The following is a 22,153-nucleotide window of genomic DNA, read 5'->3' on the forward strand; positions in this document are numbered from 1 at the left end:
CCCTCTCCAACAGCATAGGCCCCTTATGCCTAGAACATGCTCACCGAGTACAGCGTCGTCAGGAGGGAGGGCAACCGTCCCCAAGTTATAATGGTGAAAGTACACAATTACATCCACAAACTGGAAATTCTGAGAGGATTTCGGAAGAAGCTTGACACTCTCACATACGAAGGGGCCCCAGTGAAAATCTTTCAGGACTATTCGGCAGCTTTGGAAGAGCGGAGACGCCGCGTCTTTCCGATTTGCAATGAACTTCAAGGAAAACAAGTAAGATTCATTTTCTTATATCCGGCACTGCTTAAAGTGTACCACCAAGGAAAATGGAGCACATTTGCAACCCCGACTGCAGCCCAAGAATATGTGAATTCCCACATTGACTCAGCGACGAAAATCACTTGAAACAGAACTGTAAATAGAGAGAGGTTTGCAGTGTTTCTCATTACGTTTGTCTATGCTCACACAGCTCTTATTGTTAGGAAATGTTGGCTGTTTTTAGGCAAAGGTTGTCCTGTTATTTGCTTTTCGATGGTTGGGGGTGGGTGGGTGCGGGACCCCGTCCATCAAGCGTGGTTCTCTCTGGTCTCAACTACACTTAGATGTGGTGGGACAGCTTTGGGTACAGATTGGAGGGAGTTGCAAAAAGGGATGGGAGAGTTCGGGGAAATATGGGAAGAGTAACGGAGAAGGAATGGGGAAACAAATGGGTAGAACTGTAAGAAACAGGAGCTGAGGGGAATAAATGTGGGCCATATACTGTGGGGAACTAATGCAGTCAGAGATCTGGGGTTTCTTCGCTCCCATTTGAGGCTGGGCGCCTGGGGGCGACAAAACTGGAATTTTCTTGCTATGTTGAACTTGTACCGAGACCAGCACTGAGCGGTAAGCATCCAGGAAGTATGCTTGGAAGTATCTCTTGGAATATCTGTGGTATCCATTCACCCATAAAAAGAACCAAAATTTGGGCGCACTAAACCGACACAAAGCAGACATAATATGCCTACAGGAAATGTGGTTATCATTGGCTGAGCACAAGAAGCTGCAGAGACAATGGGTGGGACAGGTGTTTTGTTCCTCAGCTACAGGGCGAAGAGGTGGGGGTAGCCATCTTTGTGTGGAAATCTGTGAAGTGTACTGCCCGTCAATTATTTCAAGACACTAAGGGACATTGTGTAGGAGTGCTATAAAACTTGCAAGGAAAAGACATGATTCTGGTAGGGGTTTACGGTCCAGTCCCCAGAGATGGAAACTTCTATTTCCAGTTATTACGTGAAAGTCAACAATATGCAAATGTCCTCTAATAGTAGCGAGTGACATGAACTCAGTCTATAATCTTGAATTAGATCGATTATCCGGGGTGTCATTTAAAAATGGGGGGGAGGGAAAGTGCGTTACACACCTTCTGTACCACTCTAGATCTACTGGATCCCTGGTGTCTCCTACATCTGGAGGAAAGGAATTACACTCACACCTCGAGGGTTCACCAGTATTCTCACAAGTACTGGAAGCCTCAATTGGGCCTGAGGAGATCTCAGACCATACCATGATATGGATAGACCTAGATTCGTCTCCCTACTTTAGACAATAGACAGGGTGGTGCTTCCTTCTGGCCTTTACATATCACCAGACTTTTTAGCATACTTGCAGAAACACTGGGAAGATTTTGTATATGACAATCGCCAACATATCGTAGCACCAGAGCTTTCTTGGCCTACGGGTAATGCAGAGTTATGAGGGGGATAATTATCGCACATGTAAGTGCGCACAAAAAATGATTGGTTCAAGGAATTATAGTGCTAGGGCATAAATTACGTATGGCTAAAAGAACATATGTGGCCCAGCCCATCCCCGCAGCGTTTGAAGTGATGCAAGCAACGCGTGTGGCTTTGAATACATACCTCCATGAACGAGCCTCTTATGCAAGGTATTATAAACAGATTCTTCCACTTTGGTGATAAAGCGGGAGCTCTACTAGCTCAGGTGACATGCACATGGGGGGGGGGGGCCTCGCTACATACCCACAATCTGCACATGAGCAGATCTTACCTCAAACATTGGAAGAAATAGCAGCGGTGTTTGTCTCCCATTTTAAAGAACTATACGGTAATCAAGATGACCCCAAGCACATCACAGATGACATTAGACAACATTTAGAGAACTCAGGTATGCCTAAATTTCAGGGACAGTTTCAAACACTTCTCAATTACTTTATCACAGGGAAAGAGATTCAGGAGGCGATTAAGATTCTTAAATTGTGCTCTTCTCCCGGCCCTGATGGCTTTATGAGAGAATATTATAAAATGGTCCAGAGTCAATTAAAGGGGCCCTTGGAGGCCTATTTTGAAGCAGTGGTAGAGGCTCAGAGGCTTCCCTTGTATAAAAAAAATGGCATTAATCAGTTTGCTACCAAAACCAGATTCTTCATCTGAACACCCTGGAAACTTTTGCCCAATCTCCCTAATTAATGTAGATCTGAAAATCTTAGCACGTATCCTGGCTTCAAGACTAGTGGAAGGTCTTCCAGATATTGTCCACAAAGACTAGGTAGGCTTTATAAAACAAAGGCACTCAGTTATTAATGTGCGTAAACTGATATTTGCTCTCTTTTTTTTTTGTTACATTTGTACCCTGCACTTTCCCACTCATGGCAGGCTCAATGCGGCTTACATGGGGCAATGGAGGGTTAAGTGACTTGCCCAGAGTCACAAGGAGCTGCCTGTGCCTGAAGTGGGAATCAAACTCAGTTCCCCAGGACCAAAGTCCACCACCCTAACCACTAGGCCACTCCTCCACTGTTGCTACTATTAGAGATTCTACATGGAATATTGCTATTCCACTAGCAACATTCCATGTAGAAGTTGGCCCTTGCAGATCACCAATGTGGCCGCGCAGGCTTCTGCTTCTGTGAGTCTGACGTCCTGCACGTACATGCAGGAAGTCAGACTCACAGAAGCCTGCGCAGCCTTCTACATGGAATGTTGCTAGTGGAATAGCAACATTCCATGTAGAATCTCCAACAGTAGCATCATTCCATGTAGAATCTCCAATAGTATCTATTTTATTTTTGTTACATTTGTACCCTGCGCTTTCCCACTCATGGCAGGCTCAATGCGGCTTACATGGGGCAATGGAGGGTTAAGTGACTTGCCCAGAGTCACAAGGAGCTTGCCTGTGCCTGAAGTGGGAATCGAACTCAGTTCCTCAGAACCAAAGTCCACCACCCTAACCACTAGGCCACTCCTCCACTCCACTCTTATTGTCAGTGGAGGGAGATTCCTCTTCTAGTGACCAGTCTAGATGCAGAGAGAGCCGTTGACTGAATTTACTCGACCTTTCTATTTCAGACCTTATAATATGTGGGTGTTACAGGATGGTTTGCACGGGCGGTGGGTGTGCTCTATGCTAAACCCAAGTGCAGTGTTGCTAGTTAATGGTATCCGCATCACCTCATTTCCTATTCGCTGTGGCACAAGACGGGGGTGGGTGCCCACTATCTCCTTTACTCTTTATTCTCACATCAGAGCCCCTGTTATGTGTGCTGAGAGAGTCTGAGGAGTTGAAAGGGGTGTCTATTCAGTCACAGGAACTGAAGGTTATGGCCTTTGTGGATGATATTGTTTTAACACTCACAGATCTGCAGAGATCACTACCTTTTATGACTACGCTTGATTACCCAATATGGTCACTTATTGGGGTTTAAATTAAATATGGTTAAGTCTTAAGTCACAAGTTGGGCAGACTCTAGCATTAAATATCCGGGGGGGTCACAATTCCTGCCAATCTATCCCACTTGTATGTCATGAATGTTCAACCGCTGTTGGCTACATTGAAACGCACTCTGGGACTTTGGCGTGCTTTGCCTGTTTCCCTCTTGGGGCGTATAGCTCTGTTTAACATGATCTTAGCTCCCCAGTGGTTGTACGTCTTTCAAATGCTCCCTTTATATTTAAAGTCCAAGGATGAATGTGCCCTTCAGCGAATAATATGTTAATGCTCTCAAGAATAACAAAATCTAGGGCTGTGGATAGCTCTGCACTAAGAACCTCTTGTCCTCCTGGGAGATGGTGGGTTTTCAAGCCCCACACTTCTCCAAGGCCTTTGACAGTGGAGGTCCTCAGCAGTTGACAAGCCAAGCCAACCTCTCATTTCATAGGATTACCATATTTTGTCCCCCAAAAAGGAGGACACATGCCCCGCAACCACCCCGTCCCCTTTCACACCCTCACTCCACCCCCAATCACATTTTCCCCTCCCCCGTCACACACCCCGTCACCCTCCCCCCTTTCCTTACTATTGCCCTGGTGGTCTAGTGACCTCTTCGGGGCAGGAAAGAGCCCCCTCTTTCCTGCCCGGAGCACTGCCCTGCATGCATCCTTCCTGTTGCTGATCTCGGCGCTGATTCAAAATGGCCGCCGAGAGTTGAAGTCTCGCTAGGTCACTTCAACTCTCGGTGGCCATTTTGAATCGGCGCGGAGATCATCAACAGGAAGGAAGCATGCACGGCGGTGCTCCGGGCAGGAAAGAGGGGGCTCTTTTCTGCCCCGAAGGTGGAAGAGGTCACTAGACCACCAGGGCAGTAGTAAGTAAGGGGAGGGGAGGCTAGCAATCTGCCCGTTTGTCCGGATTTCTGGACAAATGGGCTGCCCATCTGTCCAGAAATCCGGACAAACGGGCAGATTGGCAAAACCCGCCCGGTTGCCCGGACATATCCTCAAAAAGGACATATGGCAACCCTACATCTTCAGAACCAAGTCAAGTTGGTTTTCCTTACTTTGCCCAGTCCAGTAGTTTTGCTGCTTCTTCTTTCCGGTCGTATTCCAAGTGGAGAAGAGCAAGTTCAAGCAAGGCATTGGGAACTAGATAGTGGTCATATTTAATCTTCTTATCACTGCAAGACAAGGAAACCAAGCATAAGTGCGTGTCTTCAATGCAGTTGTAACAAGTTCCCACAGTGTAGAAGATGCTTCCAACAGGAGGGATCAGGAACACAGAGATGGAACACAGACATAGGTGCTAGGATAAGAGATGTAGGTCTTTCCAAAACCCAGGCTGGTAGACAGGAGCAGCAGCTGGGACATGCAACACTGATAATTTAAGGCAGGCACTATGACAGTAATCAAAGTCATGCTTTTGGGCTGCAAAAACCCAAGGGAACAGTACAGTTTAAGGGAAGAAGAACATTTGTGCTCAAAAGAGGAGTGGGAATTGGGTGTGATTTTACGTGATGAGCTTAAGGTGGCCAAACAGGTAGAAAAGGCGACCGGCCAAAAGCTAGAAGGACGCTTGGGTGCATAGGGAGAGGAATGGCTAGTAGGAAAAAAGAGATGATGATGCCCCTCTGGCGAGACCTCATTTGGAATACTGTGTGCAATTCTGGAGACCTCACCTTCAAAAAGATATAAACAGGACAGATTCAGTCCAGAGGGCATCTACTAAAATGGTCAGTGGTCTTCGTCATAAAGCGTATGGGGACAGACTTAAAAATCTCAATGTGTATAGTTTGGAAGAAAGGCAGGAGAGGGGAGATATGATAGAGATGTTTAAATATTATGTGGTATAAATGCACAGGAGGTGAGTCTCTTTCAACCGAAAGGAAGCTCTGGAATGAGGGGGCTTAGGATGAAGGTGAAAGGGGATAGACTCAGAAGTAACCTGAGGAAATACTTCTTCATGGAAAGGGTGATGAATTCATGGAACAGCCTCCTGGTGGAAGTGGTGGAGACAAAAACAGTATCTGAATTCAACAGTGCTTGGGACAAGTACAGAAGATCTTTAAGGGAGTGATTGGGAGAGTAGATGGCATGGACGGGCAGACTGGATAGGTCATATGGTCTTTATCTGCCTACATTTTTTTATGTTTACATGTGAAATCTCCTCTGTAAACAAGGCTTCCCATTACTACTTAGGCCAGCTTCTCACACAGTTCAGCTCTGCCCACAAAATCAATTTTACAGTTACCAATTCTTCACCTTTATAAATCAAACTCCATCTCTGACCTTAGATTTTAACATTTTTCTATTATCCTCTTCTTAAAAGTTCTCTTATCCCAGTGCCTAGCATTGAAAGACTGAGGAGTCTCCATCTGTGTTAGCTACATGAATAGCAGCCTTGAGGCCGGAAGTACAGGTGACACCAGTAAAACACATCTTGAAGGGCATGAGCACAGAAGAGCATTTACCATGGGAAACATACATGTGCACTCTACTGACATGGCAGCAGAGGGCTTTAGGGTACGAGGAGAAAACTGGGTCCCAGCAGCAGATTTCCACTGGGGCACAAGTTACTTCATCAACCACATCAAGGGGCCCAAAGGGATGGTTGATACTAGTGCATACAGTGACCAGATCTTAGAGTAGTAGTGGAGCCGGACAGGACATTTTGGATGGGCCTAGGGGCAGAATGAATGAGCATGAAATGTCCTCTCCGCCCCGGTGCATGCCAAACTCACAATATAAATATTTAAGCTGGCGGGGATCGCCAAGCCCTGCCAGCTGAAGACTTCCTCCAGTCCTCCAAAGGTGACCAGGAGCTCAGAATGCCAAGCAAGCTGCCAAGCTCATCAGCAGTATTCCTAAACCCAAGCTGGCACCTAGCATGCTCATTTCTCATACATGTGAGAGGTGCCAATGGCTGAAGCTACCAAATCACGCATTGTCACTTTTCGTGCTTGCTTGAGAAGTGAGCGTGCAGTAGGTACCAGCTCATCCTCATGAATGCTGCTGCCAAGTCAACTGCAGAGCTTGGCAGCATGGCCACTGGGTGCCTTCAGAGGCCTGGAGGAGGTCTTCAGTTAACAGGACTTGATCCCTGCCAGCCACAGTAAGGGTGCCCTGCTGCTGGGTGGACCTGAGCCCTATGTGGGCGGACCCCAGCTCTGTTCTGAAGATGAAAACTTACTTTGAATGGATATAACGGAAATATTCTTCTGCCTCCGATACCTTGCCCAAGTACTTGAGACAAAGTCCTTTCAAGAGCTTCACCAAGCACTGGTCATCTACCAAGAATTCTGAAGCTGTGAGACAACACAGAGTTAGTAACTAGTTTTCTGAACTCATTCACGAACAGAATACTTTTCGAAATGAATTATTTCAGTGCTCTGTATGCTATCACCACATTGCTTCTTTTGGTTGTGAAAAAACCAAAAAAAGAAAGCCACACAGAGTGTGGAGGTGCACTTAATCCCCACGAAAAAAATAGGTGAAAAAAGGGGAAGAGTGGGGGAAGATAGGCTCTTTCCAATCAATAGGGGAGACATATATTGGAATAAAATGTAATAGTATAATAGGTCAACCTGTTATAATAAATATTACATTTTATTCCAATATACGTCTCCCCTATTGATTGGAAAGAGCCTATCTTCCTCCACTCTCCCCCATTTTTTCTTCTTTTGCTTGTGGCCATTAATCTCATGCAAACACTGGAAGGTCCTGCAAATGTTGAGAATTCCTAAGAGACATGGAGAGGCAGCCCCCTCTAAGGTGGGAGAGCCCCATCAAACTGTGGTTCTGAACCCTAAGGCTGCTACCAGCCATAACAGCTTACATCTGGGAAGTCCATCCTCTATAATACCATGAAGAGAAACTCCAGGCCAAGGATCTTTGCTGGGGATACTCACTGTAAGTGCTAAAAAGGTGATTCTATAAGGTGGTAGTGCCTGCATGTTACAGAAGTCTATCACTTACATGAAACACTGGTGCCAATAGTCGAACGTTATGTCCATAAGCGCTAGTGCAATCAACACACATAAATCGCTTAGCATACAACTGCCATGGAGGCAACATGTGGGTGTGTCATGGGTGTGTTGAATGGTACACAACTTACACCAACCTTTCAGCACACCACAGCATCTTTGCGCTAGTATTCTATAACCCAGTGCATGTAAATTTCTCTCATGAATATTCGTTGAGGCAGAGGCATAGCCAGACCCCAACTTTTGGGTAGGCCGTTGGGCAAACTGGGCACATGCAACCGCCACCTCCCACCTCCCCCCAACTCAAAACATTAAATACCTGAGCTGGCGGGAATCCCCAACCTCCAGTTGAAAACCTCTTTGAAGGCGATCTCTTTGGGCTCAGGCCCACCCAGAGTCAGCATACTCTTACTGCAACTGGCATGGATTCCAACCTCCAGTTGAAACCTTCTTGAATGCAACCGAGACTCTCATCAACATAGCTCCACAGGCGCATGCTCGGTTTTCACTCGTGCACAGGGAAATCAAGCATGTGCCAGATGCTGGTGTCGGGTGCTTAAGAAGAGCTGCCACCGACTGTGGAGCTGTGTTGAAGAGAGTCCCGGTTGCATTCAAGAAGTTTTCAACTGGAGGTTGGGGATTCCCGCCAGCTTCAATAACAGTATGCTGCCTCTGGGTGGGCCTGAGCCCAAAGAGGGGGCCCCTGCCTACCAGGGCCCGCCCATGGCTATGCCATTTCCATTGTGGCTATCCTGAAAACCTGACTGGCTGGGGTGCCTCCAGAACCAGGTTTGGGAACCACTGCTATAACGGCTTAGGTGCATCCCGAAGCTGTTATACAACTAGTGTTAAGCTCGCCCCATTTTGGTGCCTACATCTTGGCACCAATTAATAGACTTGCCCCATCTGCCAAGAATACTCTAAAATACAAATCAGATCCTGAAGCAGGAATAAAGACACCATCGGGCACTCTGATGATTGAACATAACAGTCAAACACATTTGTATCCATTGTGTCTACACACAAAATGATTTAGCTGAACTTCATGCAAGACTAGGTGTAGAAGGTAGTCTGCAGAATTTAAGTACCTTACTTAGTTTCTTTAAGCAGTATTGCTGTTACCTGGAGCATTCTCCAGCGTTATTTCTGCCTGGTTTAAGGTCTCCAGCATCCCTTCTGTAAGGTCTCGGTGTTTCCCGATCACTGCGTAACCGTTCCAAATGTACATCATTTCCTGAAAGAAGGCAGAGTGAGTTTGCACGAGCAGTAGAGCACCACGGACACCTAATGAAGTTCTGTAGTTCACACTTTTCATGTAACAGATCCTCGTGAGGGAGCTTGCACTGTATCACTCTCTCTGCCTTACAGCAGAGCTAGCAAGATTGTTCAACGTGTCAACTCGTATATTTCATGTCCTTAATGTTTTCTGTTTTAGTTTTATTCCTACTTCTCCTTTCTGTTTTTTGACAAATGTTATCTCTTCCATCTACACACTCCCTTGGAATAATGGGTTTAAAGTAGGGCTGTTCATCGAACGCGATTAACCACGTTAAGATTTTTAACTCACACTACTGATTTTAACTCGATTAATTGCATCGTGCTGCTCTCTCCTATAAGGAGGAAGAAAAATGGCAGAAAGTTGAATGTGAAAGATGTTATAGGTGAAGAAGAGAGGAAGAGAGGAGGAGAGAAAAGAAATAGTGAGGAGAGAGGAGGCCCTGAAAATAGAGTTCAGCGCACAGGCAGAGGAACAGAACCAGAGACAGGGAATAAGATGATTAGAAAAATAAAATCACCAGACAACAAAGGTAAGAGAAATGATTTTATTTTCAGTTTAGTAACTGAAGTACAATTATGCGATCAAACATGCGATTACAACTTTTAATTGTGATCGATTGTGCAATTAAACTTGTAATCGATGACCAGCCCTAATTTAAAGCTTTTATTATAAAGCAGTATAACAGGAGAAACCAGACTCCTAGACAAGGAAACCACATGTGTTGCAATGTTCCCAACCACTTCAAAAATCGATGTATAGACGATATTGTAAGTTATGATTGGGATCCATCTGGTTGGCCAACAAAATGTACTGACAGCTGTCAAACAGCAATGATATTCTAACAATGTACTTCAACAAGAAGCAGGGGCTTAGTACATAGGAACATGTACTGTAAAAGACAGCACCATACATCTCGGAGGCACAGCATTGTGTACCAACGCTGATTTGGGTGGGGATGGAAACATACTGACATCTAATATGATCTCCTGATAAACCATCATCAACCTAGCCATAAGCTTTGGGATTTCTGCTTCTGGAGCCTTCACGTGAGGTGGCAGCAAGGCCAGCCCCAGGGGTATCTGATGCCATGCATCCCCTTCCCTACAGGGTGACTCAAGTCCCTACCTCCTGTAGTCCAGCATCATCCCCTACCCCCATAGTCTAGCATCCCCCTTTCCTCTTCCTAGCCATTCCCTAGGTAGCCACCATCATGCTTCTCCTCTCTACTTACCCCACATGTAGCCAGCATCACAATTCCCCTACCTACCCTATCCCCCAGATGGTCAGCATCCCCCGTCCTCTAATCTCCCTCAATAGCCAGCATTCCCGTTTAGACCGGGTTTAGCCAGTTTTGCATGTACATTATCGTGCAACTAATACATAAAGGTTTTTGGCTCTGCTTTTACCGTTCGTGGAAGAAGTGACCAAAAATGCAATGCAAACAAATTAAAATGAGCTGCTTAGTATTAAAAATGAGCATTCCTTGCAATGAACAGATGTTTCCATGCAATGCACAGAAGGGAATGCCTAACTAACGTTCACATTTTTTTTCGAGAGGTCTGAGGTGACGTTGCATGTGAAAGGGCAGCTTCTCGCTGGAATGGTCTGCTTGAAATTTTTAGTAGTATCTACACTTTTCAGGTGCGTGTATTCCGCTTACAAAAATACAGAAAAGTGTAATGGAACTTCATATACCACCTTTCTGTGTTTTTTTGCAACTACATTCAAAGGGTTTTACATAGTATATACACTTACTTATTTGTACCTGGGGCAATGGAGGGTTAAGTGACTTGCCCGGTGTCACAAGGAGCTGCAGTGGGAATCAAACCCAGTTCCCCAGGATCAAAGTTCACTACACTAACCACTAGCAACATTCCATGTAGAAGCCTGCCCTTGCAGATCAGCAATGCGGCCGTGCAGGCGCCTGTTTCTGTGAGTCATTGTTGTATTATATTGTAAGCATAGGCGGTCGGTGGCCCAACTGTTTGGGGAGGCTAAAGGGGGCGGGTTAGGGGCGGGGCCAGGGATGGAGCTTAAATCCATAATTGTCTGATAACACAGAAAAAAATAAAAATAAAAGTCACAATTAATACCTTTTATTAAATTTAGATATTAGATATGTATCATATGTCAAAGAATAAAGTGGTTGCTCAAAGCATATACTAACCACAATCGCTCAACTGCAAAACACTATGCACAACTTTGTGCAAAAACACACTCAGAACCTTACTGTACTATAAATATTACACTGGGCAGAACCTAATACACCAATATACCACCCATACGAAAAATGCAGACCGTCAACTATATGAAACAAGGGATCATATCATCACAATTCTCATGTAGAGCCACAAAACACCCCTAATTCACGTTTAATGTGGGATAAAATGCCATAAATAAGTAAAAAATATAAACTTTTAATGTTGAGCACCTGATTCTCAAAGTGGACATATTCCAAACACTATAATGAAAATAAAATGATCTTTTCTACCTTTGCTGTCTGGTGACTTTGTTTTTCTGATCATGGTGCCGCCCTTTCAGGTGCTTAGCAATAAGGGTCCAGTGTTTTGTGCCATATTTTTTAACCAATTCAATGACCCTCTGATCTTCCTCTATGGTCCAAGGTCCCTCAGGGTGCAAAACCCTCAGCCATGGTGCTGGCATTGCTGATCACTACGGTTAGGGAACAGGCTGGCTATCAGCTTCCACTCATGTTGTCCAAACTGTTTCACCAGTTTTTTCAACCGTTCATCCTCTGCTGGGGTCCACTTTACTTTTACTCTGTTTTCTCGCTGATCTCTGTGCCCTGGTAATGAAGCTCTTCAGGATCTTCACATCGGGAGCGCCGAGCCATCCTCCCTCTGTTTCCCTGCTAAGAACGGCACTTGCCGTGCTGGAGCGAACGAAGAGGTTTCCTGCTTACAAAGCAGAGGGCCCCTGTGCGAATTTGAGGGAATGCCAGGATTTTTGTCTCCTCTTCCCCTGCTCTTTCTTTTGCGCGGTTGCAAATTAACAAGACTTTTTTTTCCTATCTCGCGCCAACTTCTCCCGGCTTGCACGTTGCACATAATAATTAAATTGGTCTGGAACTACGGCGTTTAAACCTTTTTAAATTGCAGCGACGGGCCGGCTCACCTCCGCTCCAGCCTTTCCCTGCCTTCTCGCTTCTCGCTCAGAGGAAGGCGGGACACTGAGCAAGAAGGGAAAGGCTGGAGCGGAGGTGAGCCGGCCCGTCGCTGCAATTTAAAAAGGTTTAAACACCGGACAGCCACGACAGGTATGGAAAGGTCGGGGAGATGAGGGCGGGCTCAGGGGGGGGGGGGCGGCGGCGGAAAAGGGGAGGAAAGGTCACAGCTTGGCTAGGGAGGCTTAGCCTCCCCAAGCCTCTTATACGGGGCGCCTATGATTGTAAGCCACATTGAGCCTGCAAATAGGTGGGAAAATGTGGGATATAAATGCAGCAAATAAATAAATAAATTATTATTATTATTATAACTGCATGTCTAGATAAAGGGGGACGGACGGACGGAAATGACAGCAGCAGATGTGATAGAAAAAAAGAGGAGTTTCATCTGAATCCTGTTTAAAGCATGGTTATTCCATTTCTACCTAAAATCCATTTCCCCATGTGAGCTTCTTGCCAACGGTGTGAAAATCACTTATTGAGTGGAATCTTTAAAATGGCCTGTAAAGAGTGCCACCTAGTGACCAAAAGCAGAATTACAGAAGCTGGTTCGATGAATAACAATTTTGGGGGCTGATGCAGTGAAATATGCAGACACTGACACAGATCAGTGCGGATGTCTGCACCACAATTGTGTGGTCACATGATGCAGAAAAGGATTTTGCACATACGTTCGCCAGTAAGCCCCCACACTCTGCAATGCACTCCCTGAAAGACTTCGCTTAACACAACACTATCTCTAATTCAGGAAGCAGGTTTGGCTCTTTATTCATGGGCCAATGATCAGAAGCAAACGCAGGTGCTAGAGGCGGTTAGTGCCATACTAGCACCTGCGTTTGCTACAGCCCCCATGATCAGAGCCCCCCCGAGCGTGTGAAACAACACACTCACGGGCTCTGAACGCAACTAGCATGCAAATGCACACTAAACCTATTCTTCCCCAATGATCAGTGACCAGCACACCAAATATTGGCTCGCTGGCAGTGGCGTACTAAGGGGGGGGGGGTGCCTCGTACTTCCTGTTCCAGGGCAGAGGGAACATGGAACGAACAAAGGACAGGTGTGCGCGGCACCGCCCCCCCAGCGGCATGCACCCGGGAGGGGGGGGGGGTTCTTTTGCGGGCGGGGGTGTCCTTTCGCCAGGGGGGGGGGCAGGGTGCATTGGTGATCCGCCCCGGGTGTCAGTCCACCTAGGAACGCCACTGCTCGCTGGCCGCTGCAAACCCATCTCAGGATGGATTCATTATTAGTCAATCGGGGGATTATTTAATCCAACAGACGGCGCCAGCATTTCTCAGCTCCTTCTACTACTACTACTTATCATTTCTAAAGCGCTACTAGACGTACACAGCGCTGTACACTTTAACATGAAGAGACAGTCCCTGCTCGACAGAGCTTACAATCTAATTAGGACAGACAGACAGGACAAACAAGAGATAAGGGAATATTAAAATGAGGATGATAAAATAAGGGTTCTGAGCGCCTTCCACAGAGCAGTATGTGGAAGGGACTGAGAAATGCTGGCACAGTTTAAATTAGGGGGATGTTCCTTGAAACAGCTCCAGGGCGAAACATAGTCTATAGAGTGGAGGAGTGTCCTAGTGGTTAGAGCACCGTCTTGCAATCCAGAGGTGGCCCGTTCAAATCCCACTGCTGCTCCTTGTGATCTTGGGCAAGTCACTTAACCCTCCATTGCCTCAGGTACAAACTTAGATTGTGAGCCCTCCTGGGACAGAGAAATATCCAGAAAGTACCTGAATGTACTCACCTTGAGCTACTACTGAAAAAGGTGTGAGCAAAATCTAAATAAATAAATAATGCCCCAATTGACTGATAATTAGTCCATCCTGATACGAGTATGCTAACCAAGTTAACTTCATTATAATTGAATTGTTTCAAAATACCAACTAGTTGGAATAGAGTTTAAAAAAATAGAAAAAAGACTTTAAAGCACCCATCTCCTCATCGGTCCTTAGTATAAACTCAATATTCAGTAAGTGGCATCGCTGAGGTCTACGGTATATTGGCGGTAGTTTATGTACTGGATTAGCAAAGATCTCCTGAAAGATTATTGCAGTTGCTTTTTGGTACTATTACAGAATAGCATTCCAGCACATGCAGAGATGAGTGCCGATACGCTTTTCTGCTCACACCTGTGCAGGGCTGCCGAGAGGGGGGCAAAATTCCCCGGGTCCGGCCTCCAAGGGGGGGCCTGGCATCGGCGCCAGGGTCTCTCTCTCTCTCTCTCCTGCTCCAGAAGAAAACTCCGGCTCCGGATCCCCCTTGGAGGCTAGAGAAGAGCGGACACAGCAGGGCTTTGAAACCAAGCATGTGCGACATGAGAGAAAAAGCAGCCGCGAGGCAGGGCAGGCAATTGCGGCCGAGTGAAGAGCAGCGCTGGAGGAAGACTTCTGCTGGCGGGGCCTCAGGATCCCCCACCAGCCAAGGTATTTGTAGTTGCAGCGGGGGGGAGGGGGACGGCAGCGGCAGCCCTGCCCTGGGCCCGGTTCAAGTCTCTCACCTGTGCACAGCACTAGCTGCCCCCTTAGCAGAGAACATTGTGCACATATGTCCGGTGGGCTCACCTTGATTAATGCACAGGTTTTGTGCAAATTCTTACTTGCATAGAATACTGCAGTGGTGAGCATAAATTGCACGTTACGCTTCCATTAGCAGCTGTGTGCTAAGCCATCAGTGCGTGGCTCTTATACAAGTTTTCTGCATTGAACCCTTGGTCAGAAAAAGTACATTAGCACGTGAATTCAGTCAGTTCCAGTCATGCAGAGAGAGAAGCCTACACTGGGCTAAAGCGAAGACCCAATCTAAAGAAATCTCTCAAGGCCTCGCCTTTTGTGTTTGCACTGCTGTCTTGGATACAGAAGTGAGCTGGCCCAAGAACCATTGCTGTGGATGTTATATACTCTCTCTCTCCCACCCCAGCCAAATTAATTCAATTTCTACCCTCCAGTCAGGCTCCTTTCTCGTTTACAAGCCCCGTCTCCCACACACAAAGCCCAGGGCCTGTTGGCAGAGCTGATCGCAGAGTTGCAGTGGCGTAGCAAGGGGGGCTGCCACCCGGGGCAGTTCCCCATTGCGCCTCCCCCCAGGTGCAAGGCGATGACATCCCCCCCGACCCAGTGCCTACCCTGAACTCCGTCTAAGCTCCCACACCCTACCTTTAAAAATGCTCAGAAACCGAGGCGAGGCGCAGTGCCTCGCGCCTGCAAGTAAAAGAAGTATGGATGGATCGTCTCATTGTCGATTGGGCCTTCCCTCGCTCTGTCTGTCCCGCCCTCCGCTGACGCAACTTCCTATTTCCGCAAGGGTGGGACAGACAGAGCGAGGGAAGGCCCGATCGACGATGAGACGATCCATCCATACTTCTTTTACTTGCAGGCGCGAGGCGCTGCGCCTCGCCTCGGTTTGTGAGCATTTTTAAAGGTAGGGTGCGGGAGCTTAGATGGAGTTCAGGGTAGGCACTGGGTCTGTGGAGGTGTCATCGTGGTGCACTCGGGGGGGGGGGGGGAGCTGGCAAGAAGCACCCCCCTTGAGCTCACACCCGGGGCGGACCGCCCCTCCCGCCCCCCCTTGCCACGCCAGTGCAGAGCTGCCAGGTGTTCTGCTATATACAGAACAGTCCTGTTCTTTAAGACATTCTCAATTGTCCTATGTCCTGCTTAAGCAATAACAGGCCATACAATTGTCTTGTTTTTCAACCCGATCATACATGTAAAAATACATATGAATAACAAACCACACTAGGAGAAATAATAAATCAATTATACCTCTCTAATAATTATCTTATAATTAGGTATGAAAAAAAATTGAATGATATAAACTATAAAATGATAAACAAAAACTGCAATGTATGTAAATATATTACTAGTGCTCAGTTCACACGTCAGTCATAAACATAGTGACGGGCTACGTAGAGAACCATCATTGCACCATTCTGTTCTCACAACATGCAGTTAAACTCTGGAATTCGTTGCCAGAGAAAGTGAAAAAGGCGGTTAGCTTAGCGGGGTTTAAAAAAAGGTCTGGCCGGTTTCCTAAAGGAAAGGTCCATAGACCATTATTAAATGGATTGGGGAAAATCCACTGCTTATTTCTGGGATAAGCAGCATAAAATGTATTGAACTTTTTTGGTATCTTTCCAGGTATTTGTGACCTAGATTGGCCACTGTTGGAAACAGGATGCTGGGCTTGATGGACCTTTGGTCTGTCCCAGTATGGCAACACTTACGTACTTAAGTGCAGACTTTAAGGAGTTGCTACACTGTATCAAAATAAAGCATTCTACTTGTGGTTTATATAACCTCCATGCACATTCATACTCTTCAGATGCAGAGTGGAAAAGTAGCCTAGTGGTTAGTGCAGTGGACTTTGATCCTGGGGAAATGAGTTTGATTCCCACTGCAGCTCCTTGTGACTCTGGGCAAGTCACTTAACCCTCCATTGCCCCTGGTACAAAATAAGTACCTGAATATATGTAAACCGCTTTGAATGTAGTTGCAAAAAGGCTATCAAGTCTCATTTCCCTTTCCCTAAATGTGGGCAACAATAAACACTCTAAAATAATGTCCAGAGTTAATATTATGTCCAGAGTTAATGCAGAAATACATTAAAAATATAAATCCAAACAGCAAAGCTGCTCAAGGTGCTGTGCTGAAAAATCTTAGAACTTATATCAGGAATGGTACAGATGTATACATATCACTGATCAACGTGAGCGGGGCTGGTCAAACCTCAGTCCAGGATCTTCACCCAAAAGTCAGTTCATTCAAAGAAGCAAAAGCTTTAGCAAAACCCCCGTGTTGAATTCCCTCAACCCGTGCTCCAAGTTCCAAGATTTTTCAGAAGTACATAAATATTGCCATACTGGGAAAGACCAAAGGTCCATCGAGCCCAGCATCCTGTTTCCAAAAGTGGCCAATCCAGGTCACAGATACCCGGCAAGATCCCCAAAATGTACAAAACATTTTATACTGCTTATCCCAGAAATAGTGGATTTTCCCCAGTCCATTTAATAATGGTCTATGGACTTTTCCTTTAGGAAGCCGTCCAAACCTTTTTAAAACTCCGCTAAGCTAACCGCCTTTACCACATTCTCTTTTCAGATAAGTACAGCACAGTGATTTGTGCAGCTTTGCAGTTTGGACATATATTTTTTAATGTATTTCTGCACATACATATATTAACTCTGGACATTATTTTAGAGTGCTTATTGTTACCTTCTATTGATGAACTGTGCTATTCAATCCTACCAGAGGCGGCACAGGCAGTCGAGCAGGGTTCTTGGCTTGATAACGCCGACATTTCCGGATGGCGAATTTTTCGGTGGGTAACGACTTCCCGGCAATTTTCAGTTTCAAACTGGGCACAGACCTGAAAAACAAAGTTAAGAAATAACAAAATAATGTCCATGAACAGAAGCTGTAGTGTTTCCTGATGTACATGAGAGTAACGTCCCTGGTGACCACAATAAACCACAATAAGACACTGAAAATAAATGACATCTGAGGACAACAATTCTGTTTTTCATGATCCAGTGAATGCTCAGGATATATTAAAATTCTGCAGTGTTGAGAGCTCTAATGAAAAACCAGATTGTCAAATGTGACTCTGGGCAAGTCACTTAACCCTCCATTGCCCCATGTAAGCCGCATTGAGCCTGCCATGAGTGGGAAAGCGCAGGGTACAAATGTAACAAAAATAAAATAGATACTATTGGAGATTCTACATGGAATGTTGCTACTATTGGAGATTCTACATGGAATGTTGCTATTCCACTAGCAACAGTCCATGTAGAAGGCTGCGCAGGCTTCTGTTTCTGTGAGTCTGACGTCCTGCAAATACGTGCAGGACGTCAGACTCACAGAAGCAGAAGCCTGCACGGCCACATTGGTGATCTGCAAGGGCTGACTTCTACATGGAATGTTGCTAGTGGAATAGCAACATTCCATGTAGAATCTCAAATAGTAGCAACAGTGGAGGAGTGGCCTAGTGGTTAGGGTGGTGGACTTTGGTCCTGGGGAACTGAGGAACTGAGTTCAATTCCCACTTCAGGCACAGGCAGCTCCTTGTGACTCTGGGCAAGTCACTTAACCCTCCATTGCCACATTGAGCTTGACATGAGTGGGAAAGCTCAGGGGACAAATGTAACAAAAATAAAATAGATACTATTGGAGATTCTACATGGAATGTTGCTACTTTTGGAGATTCTACATGGAATGTTGCTATTCCACTAGCAACATTCCATGTAGAAGGCTGCGCAGGCTTCTGTTTCTGTGAGTCTGACGTCCTGCACGTCAGATTCACAGAAGCAGAAGCCTGCGCGGCCACATTGGTGATCTGCAAGGGCCGACTTCTACATGGAATGTTGCTAGTGGAATAGCAACATTCCATGTAGAATCTCAAATAGTAGCAACAGTGGAGGAGTGGCCTAGTGGTTAGGGTGGTGGACTTTGGTCCTGAGGAACTGAGTTCGATTCCTGGCACAGGCAGCTCCTTGTGACTCTGGGCAAGTCACTTAACCCTCCATTGCCCCATGTAAGCCGCATTGAGCCTGCCATGAGTGGGAAAGCGCAGGGTACAAATGTAACAAAAATAAAAAAAAATGTCAAGTAAACCCAGGTGTAAATCCTTGTGCCTAAAGTTAGGTGGTAAGCAGTGGCATACCAAGGGCGGGGCCAGGGGCACACTGCAGGGAGCAGCCGTGCAGCTGTCGGCTCCGTCGGTTCCCTGCACCCTCTGATGTTACTTCCTGTTCTGAGGCAGGAAACCGGCGGAATCATAGTACCATAACATAGTACATGATGGCAGAAAAGAGACCTGCATGGTCCATCCAGTCTGCCCAACAAGATAAACTCATACGTGCTACTTTTTGTGTATACCTTACCTTGATCTGTATCTGCCATTTTCAGGGCACAGACCGTAGAAGTCTGCCCAGCACTAGCCCCGCCTCCCACCACCGGCTCTGCCACCCAATCTCAGCTAAGATTCCGAGGATCCATTCCTTTCGAACAGGACTCCCCTATGTCTATCCCACGCATGTTTGAATTTGGCAACCTTCCTGAATGATGTCATTGTGGCCTCCCTTCACCCCTCAAACTGAATTAGGTGATTGGTGTTCTATTCGCAGAGAACGTTTACACAAGAAATATTGCACAGAGATGCAAAGCGGAGAAACTCACTCAGTGGGACGCAGAAAGGCTGCCAGCTGCTTATCTTCAGGTGACAATCCCCAATTCTTGAATATAGGAGTCACTGGGATACTTGGAGAACTAGGAATAGCCTGGGCAGATGGGGGTTCCTGGAACATTATCTATCCTAGGCTTCTTCTGTGCGACTGCTCCCTGCACCCCCAGGAGGTAAGAGCGATTCGCATGAGGGGGGGGGGGGTCGTGATTTGCAGAGGGGTGTGATTCGATAGGGGGGGGGGGGGGTGATGCACCTGGGGGGTAGGCGCAGTCGCGATCTGCCCTGGGTGGCAGGCCGACCTAGGAACACCACTGGCGGTAAGCGTATTCTACAAATGGCACCTACATTTATAGAACAGCACTTACTAAGCTGCGGTAAAAAGGTCCCCTGTGCTGTTGGCGGGGCCGTTTTTGCCACCCGCTGAGGCCCTTTTTACCACAGCAGGTAAAAAGGCTAAAAAAAAAAAAAAAGACATGGCTATGCAGCAAGATTGCTCTTAGTGCATGGCCATACCATGGAGGGAGGGGGGGGGGGAAACTCCTGTGCTAACTGGGTAGCTCATGGCGCTGTCCAATTACCACCGTGTAACCCCCCCCCTGCGGAAATATATTTTGAATATTTCTGCTAGCACTGGAAATGCCATGCACTGGGGTGTAACTACCACCGGCGGTAACTCCAGACTGGCGTATGTAAGCCCGTGGTGGGCTTACCGCCACTTAGTAAAAGGTCTCCTTAGTGCATTCTTTTTTTCAGCACTATTTATATAGAATTTGGTCTTTGGTGGTGCTGGCGTGCCTGGCAACTTTTCACTCGGAGAGGCGAGACATGCACGCACCGTAAAGAGCCTTATCAGAATTGCAAGTGAGGGTGAGACAGGATCAGGGAGGGAAATGGATGTACAGCTCCTGTGATCTCTGCTGGGGCTCTGCTGCTTCTTCGTTTGCAATTTGAGGGTCAAAAGTTGTAATCCTCATGCCAGAAGACAAACTGCGGCAAGAGGGGAGCCCATGAACCGTTCAGCAGACAGAGGGGGGTTTTGTCGTACAGTGGAGTGGAGGAGTATCATAATGGTTAGAGCACTAGGCCGACAACCAGGGAAGTCACATTCAAATCCTACTGCAGCTCCTTGTGATGGTGGGGAAATGGCTTAACCCTCTACTGCCTTAGGCATAACTTATACTGTAAACCCTCCAGGGACAGGGAAATATCTACTGTACCCAGTGTGTTTTTTTTCTAGTGAAAAAGGTGCAGGTACTCAAATGCCAGGCCAGCCTTCAGGGGTGGGGTGATCACTGAGGGACCCACCCCACAACTGGTCCCCCTGCAACCAGTCACATAATCTAAAACAGGACGGAATTGGTGTGTAGAACCTGAGCTCTTTCATTAAAGCTTGGGGACCATGGGTCAATTTTAGCAGACAGTGGAAAAGGTGCCAGTACTCGGTACCCCCAAGTACCCCCTCAAACAAAGCCCTGACTGTACCTGAATGTAACTCGCCCTGAGCTAATAACTGGAAAAGGCATGAACTTAGTGCAGCAATGTGGGACAGTAGCAGATACAGTTCCCAAATCCCACCACAATCCCCCAAATTCTATAAAAAGTGCACACGCAAATTTGGGCGTGTGCCGAATTTGCGCACGTAATTTTAATTACATAACACCAGTGGCGTAGCTAGAAGGCAATTTTTGGGTGGGCCAACAGGTTGGATGGGTGGCCACTAGAGTTGCCAACTTTTTTTTAAAGAGAAAAAACAGCAACCTGATGCACTCATACTCTGTCCCTACCCCACTCCCCATAACTTCAATGAGGGTTGCAGTGCAGGCTTCAGTGGCTGCAGGCCAATTGAGACCTAAGGGAAGTACAATAGACTGCACCAGTATTGAGCCACACATTCTGCATCCAGAGAACCTCCTGGCTCTCCATCAACAATGGATACAGAGCACAGCAAGGACAATTCTCCATAAAACTCATCAAACAAAGAAATTTTGTTTTCTAGTGTAATCTCAATTACAGACTGTTTTTAATCTAGCTAGAACACATATTAACAAGACATATTATAAATTAACTTAAAAAAAAATCTATAAAACAAAAGTCACTCAGAACCTAGAACAAATCTAGCAAGCCAACACTAACTTCCAAAAACAAAGATCCTAACTATGAAAAAGAAGTGCCTTAAATATTATAGTAGAGCCCTAAAATACAAATACATTTATCAGGAAAGCTGAACAAGCCAAATTACTACAGAATGCTACATGGAAACTTCATGCTAACAGAATACCTCAGTCACACAAACAAGACACAAATGCCAAATACAGAATAAGTGACCACAAACTCTAGAAATATAAATTAAACGGAAACCCCAAGAAACTAGACCTTGCATGTAGTACAACACCAGAGAAACAAGAAAGAAAGGCATTTGCTCCTGTGCAAAATATAAAGATGGCACATGCCAGGGATGGTGTTAGGGGTTGGTTCCTTGGCCAGAGAAAGCCTGCATGCTGGAAGCTGAAGGCGCAGCCTGGTAATGGACTTTGGGGTCCTTTCCTAGATTTTTGTTCTGGACCCCAGCCATGTTTAACATCAACTTTGGCAAGATGTACATTTCAAATCCAACATGTTATATTCACAACATTGAAAATAAAATATTTTTTTATACCTTTTTGTTGTCTGGTCATTTTTTCTCAAATCATATTGGTCCCAGTATCTGGTTTCTGCTTCCCTCTGTCTTCTCTTAAATAACTTGCCAGTGTCTCCTATTTGACATTTCTTCTTTCTTCATGTCCATCATCCATCTCCCATC

General features: G+C 46.2%; 1 protein-coding gene across 2 annotated transcripts in view; it reads right to left on the reverse strand.

The window, feature by feature from the left end:
- Window positions 1-22,153, reverse strand: part of TTC39A (tetratricopeptide repeat domain 39A) — a 209,358-nt gene that overhangs the window by 20,056 nt on the left and 167,149 nt on the right. For both annotated transcript variants that reach the window (XM_030206144.1, XM_030206146.1), the window contains exons 14-17: window positions 17,418-17,538; window positions 8,810-8,921; window positions 6,895-7,009; window positions 4,769-4,885 (exon numbers count right to left, since the gene is read on the reverse strand). In XM_030206144.1, coding sequence (XP_030062004.1) covers window positions 4,769-4,885; window positions 6,895-7,009; window positions 8,810-8,921; window positions 17,418-17,538 — 465 coding nt within the window. The remainder of the gene's footprint in view (window positions 1-4,768; window positions 4,886-6,894; window positions 7,010-8,809; window positions 8,922-17,417; window positions 17,539-22,153) is intronic.

This window comes from Microcaecilia unicolor, chromosome 6 (genome assembly GCF_901765095.1).
Source record: "Microcaecilia unicolor chromosome 6, aMicUni1.1, whole genome shotgun sequence".
Taxonomy (NCBI): Eukaryota; Metazoa; Chordata; class Amphibia; order Gymnophiona; family Siphonopidae; genus Microcaecilia; species Microcaecilia unicolor.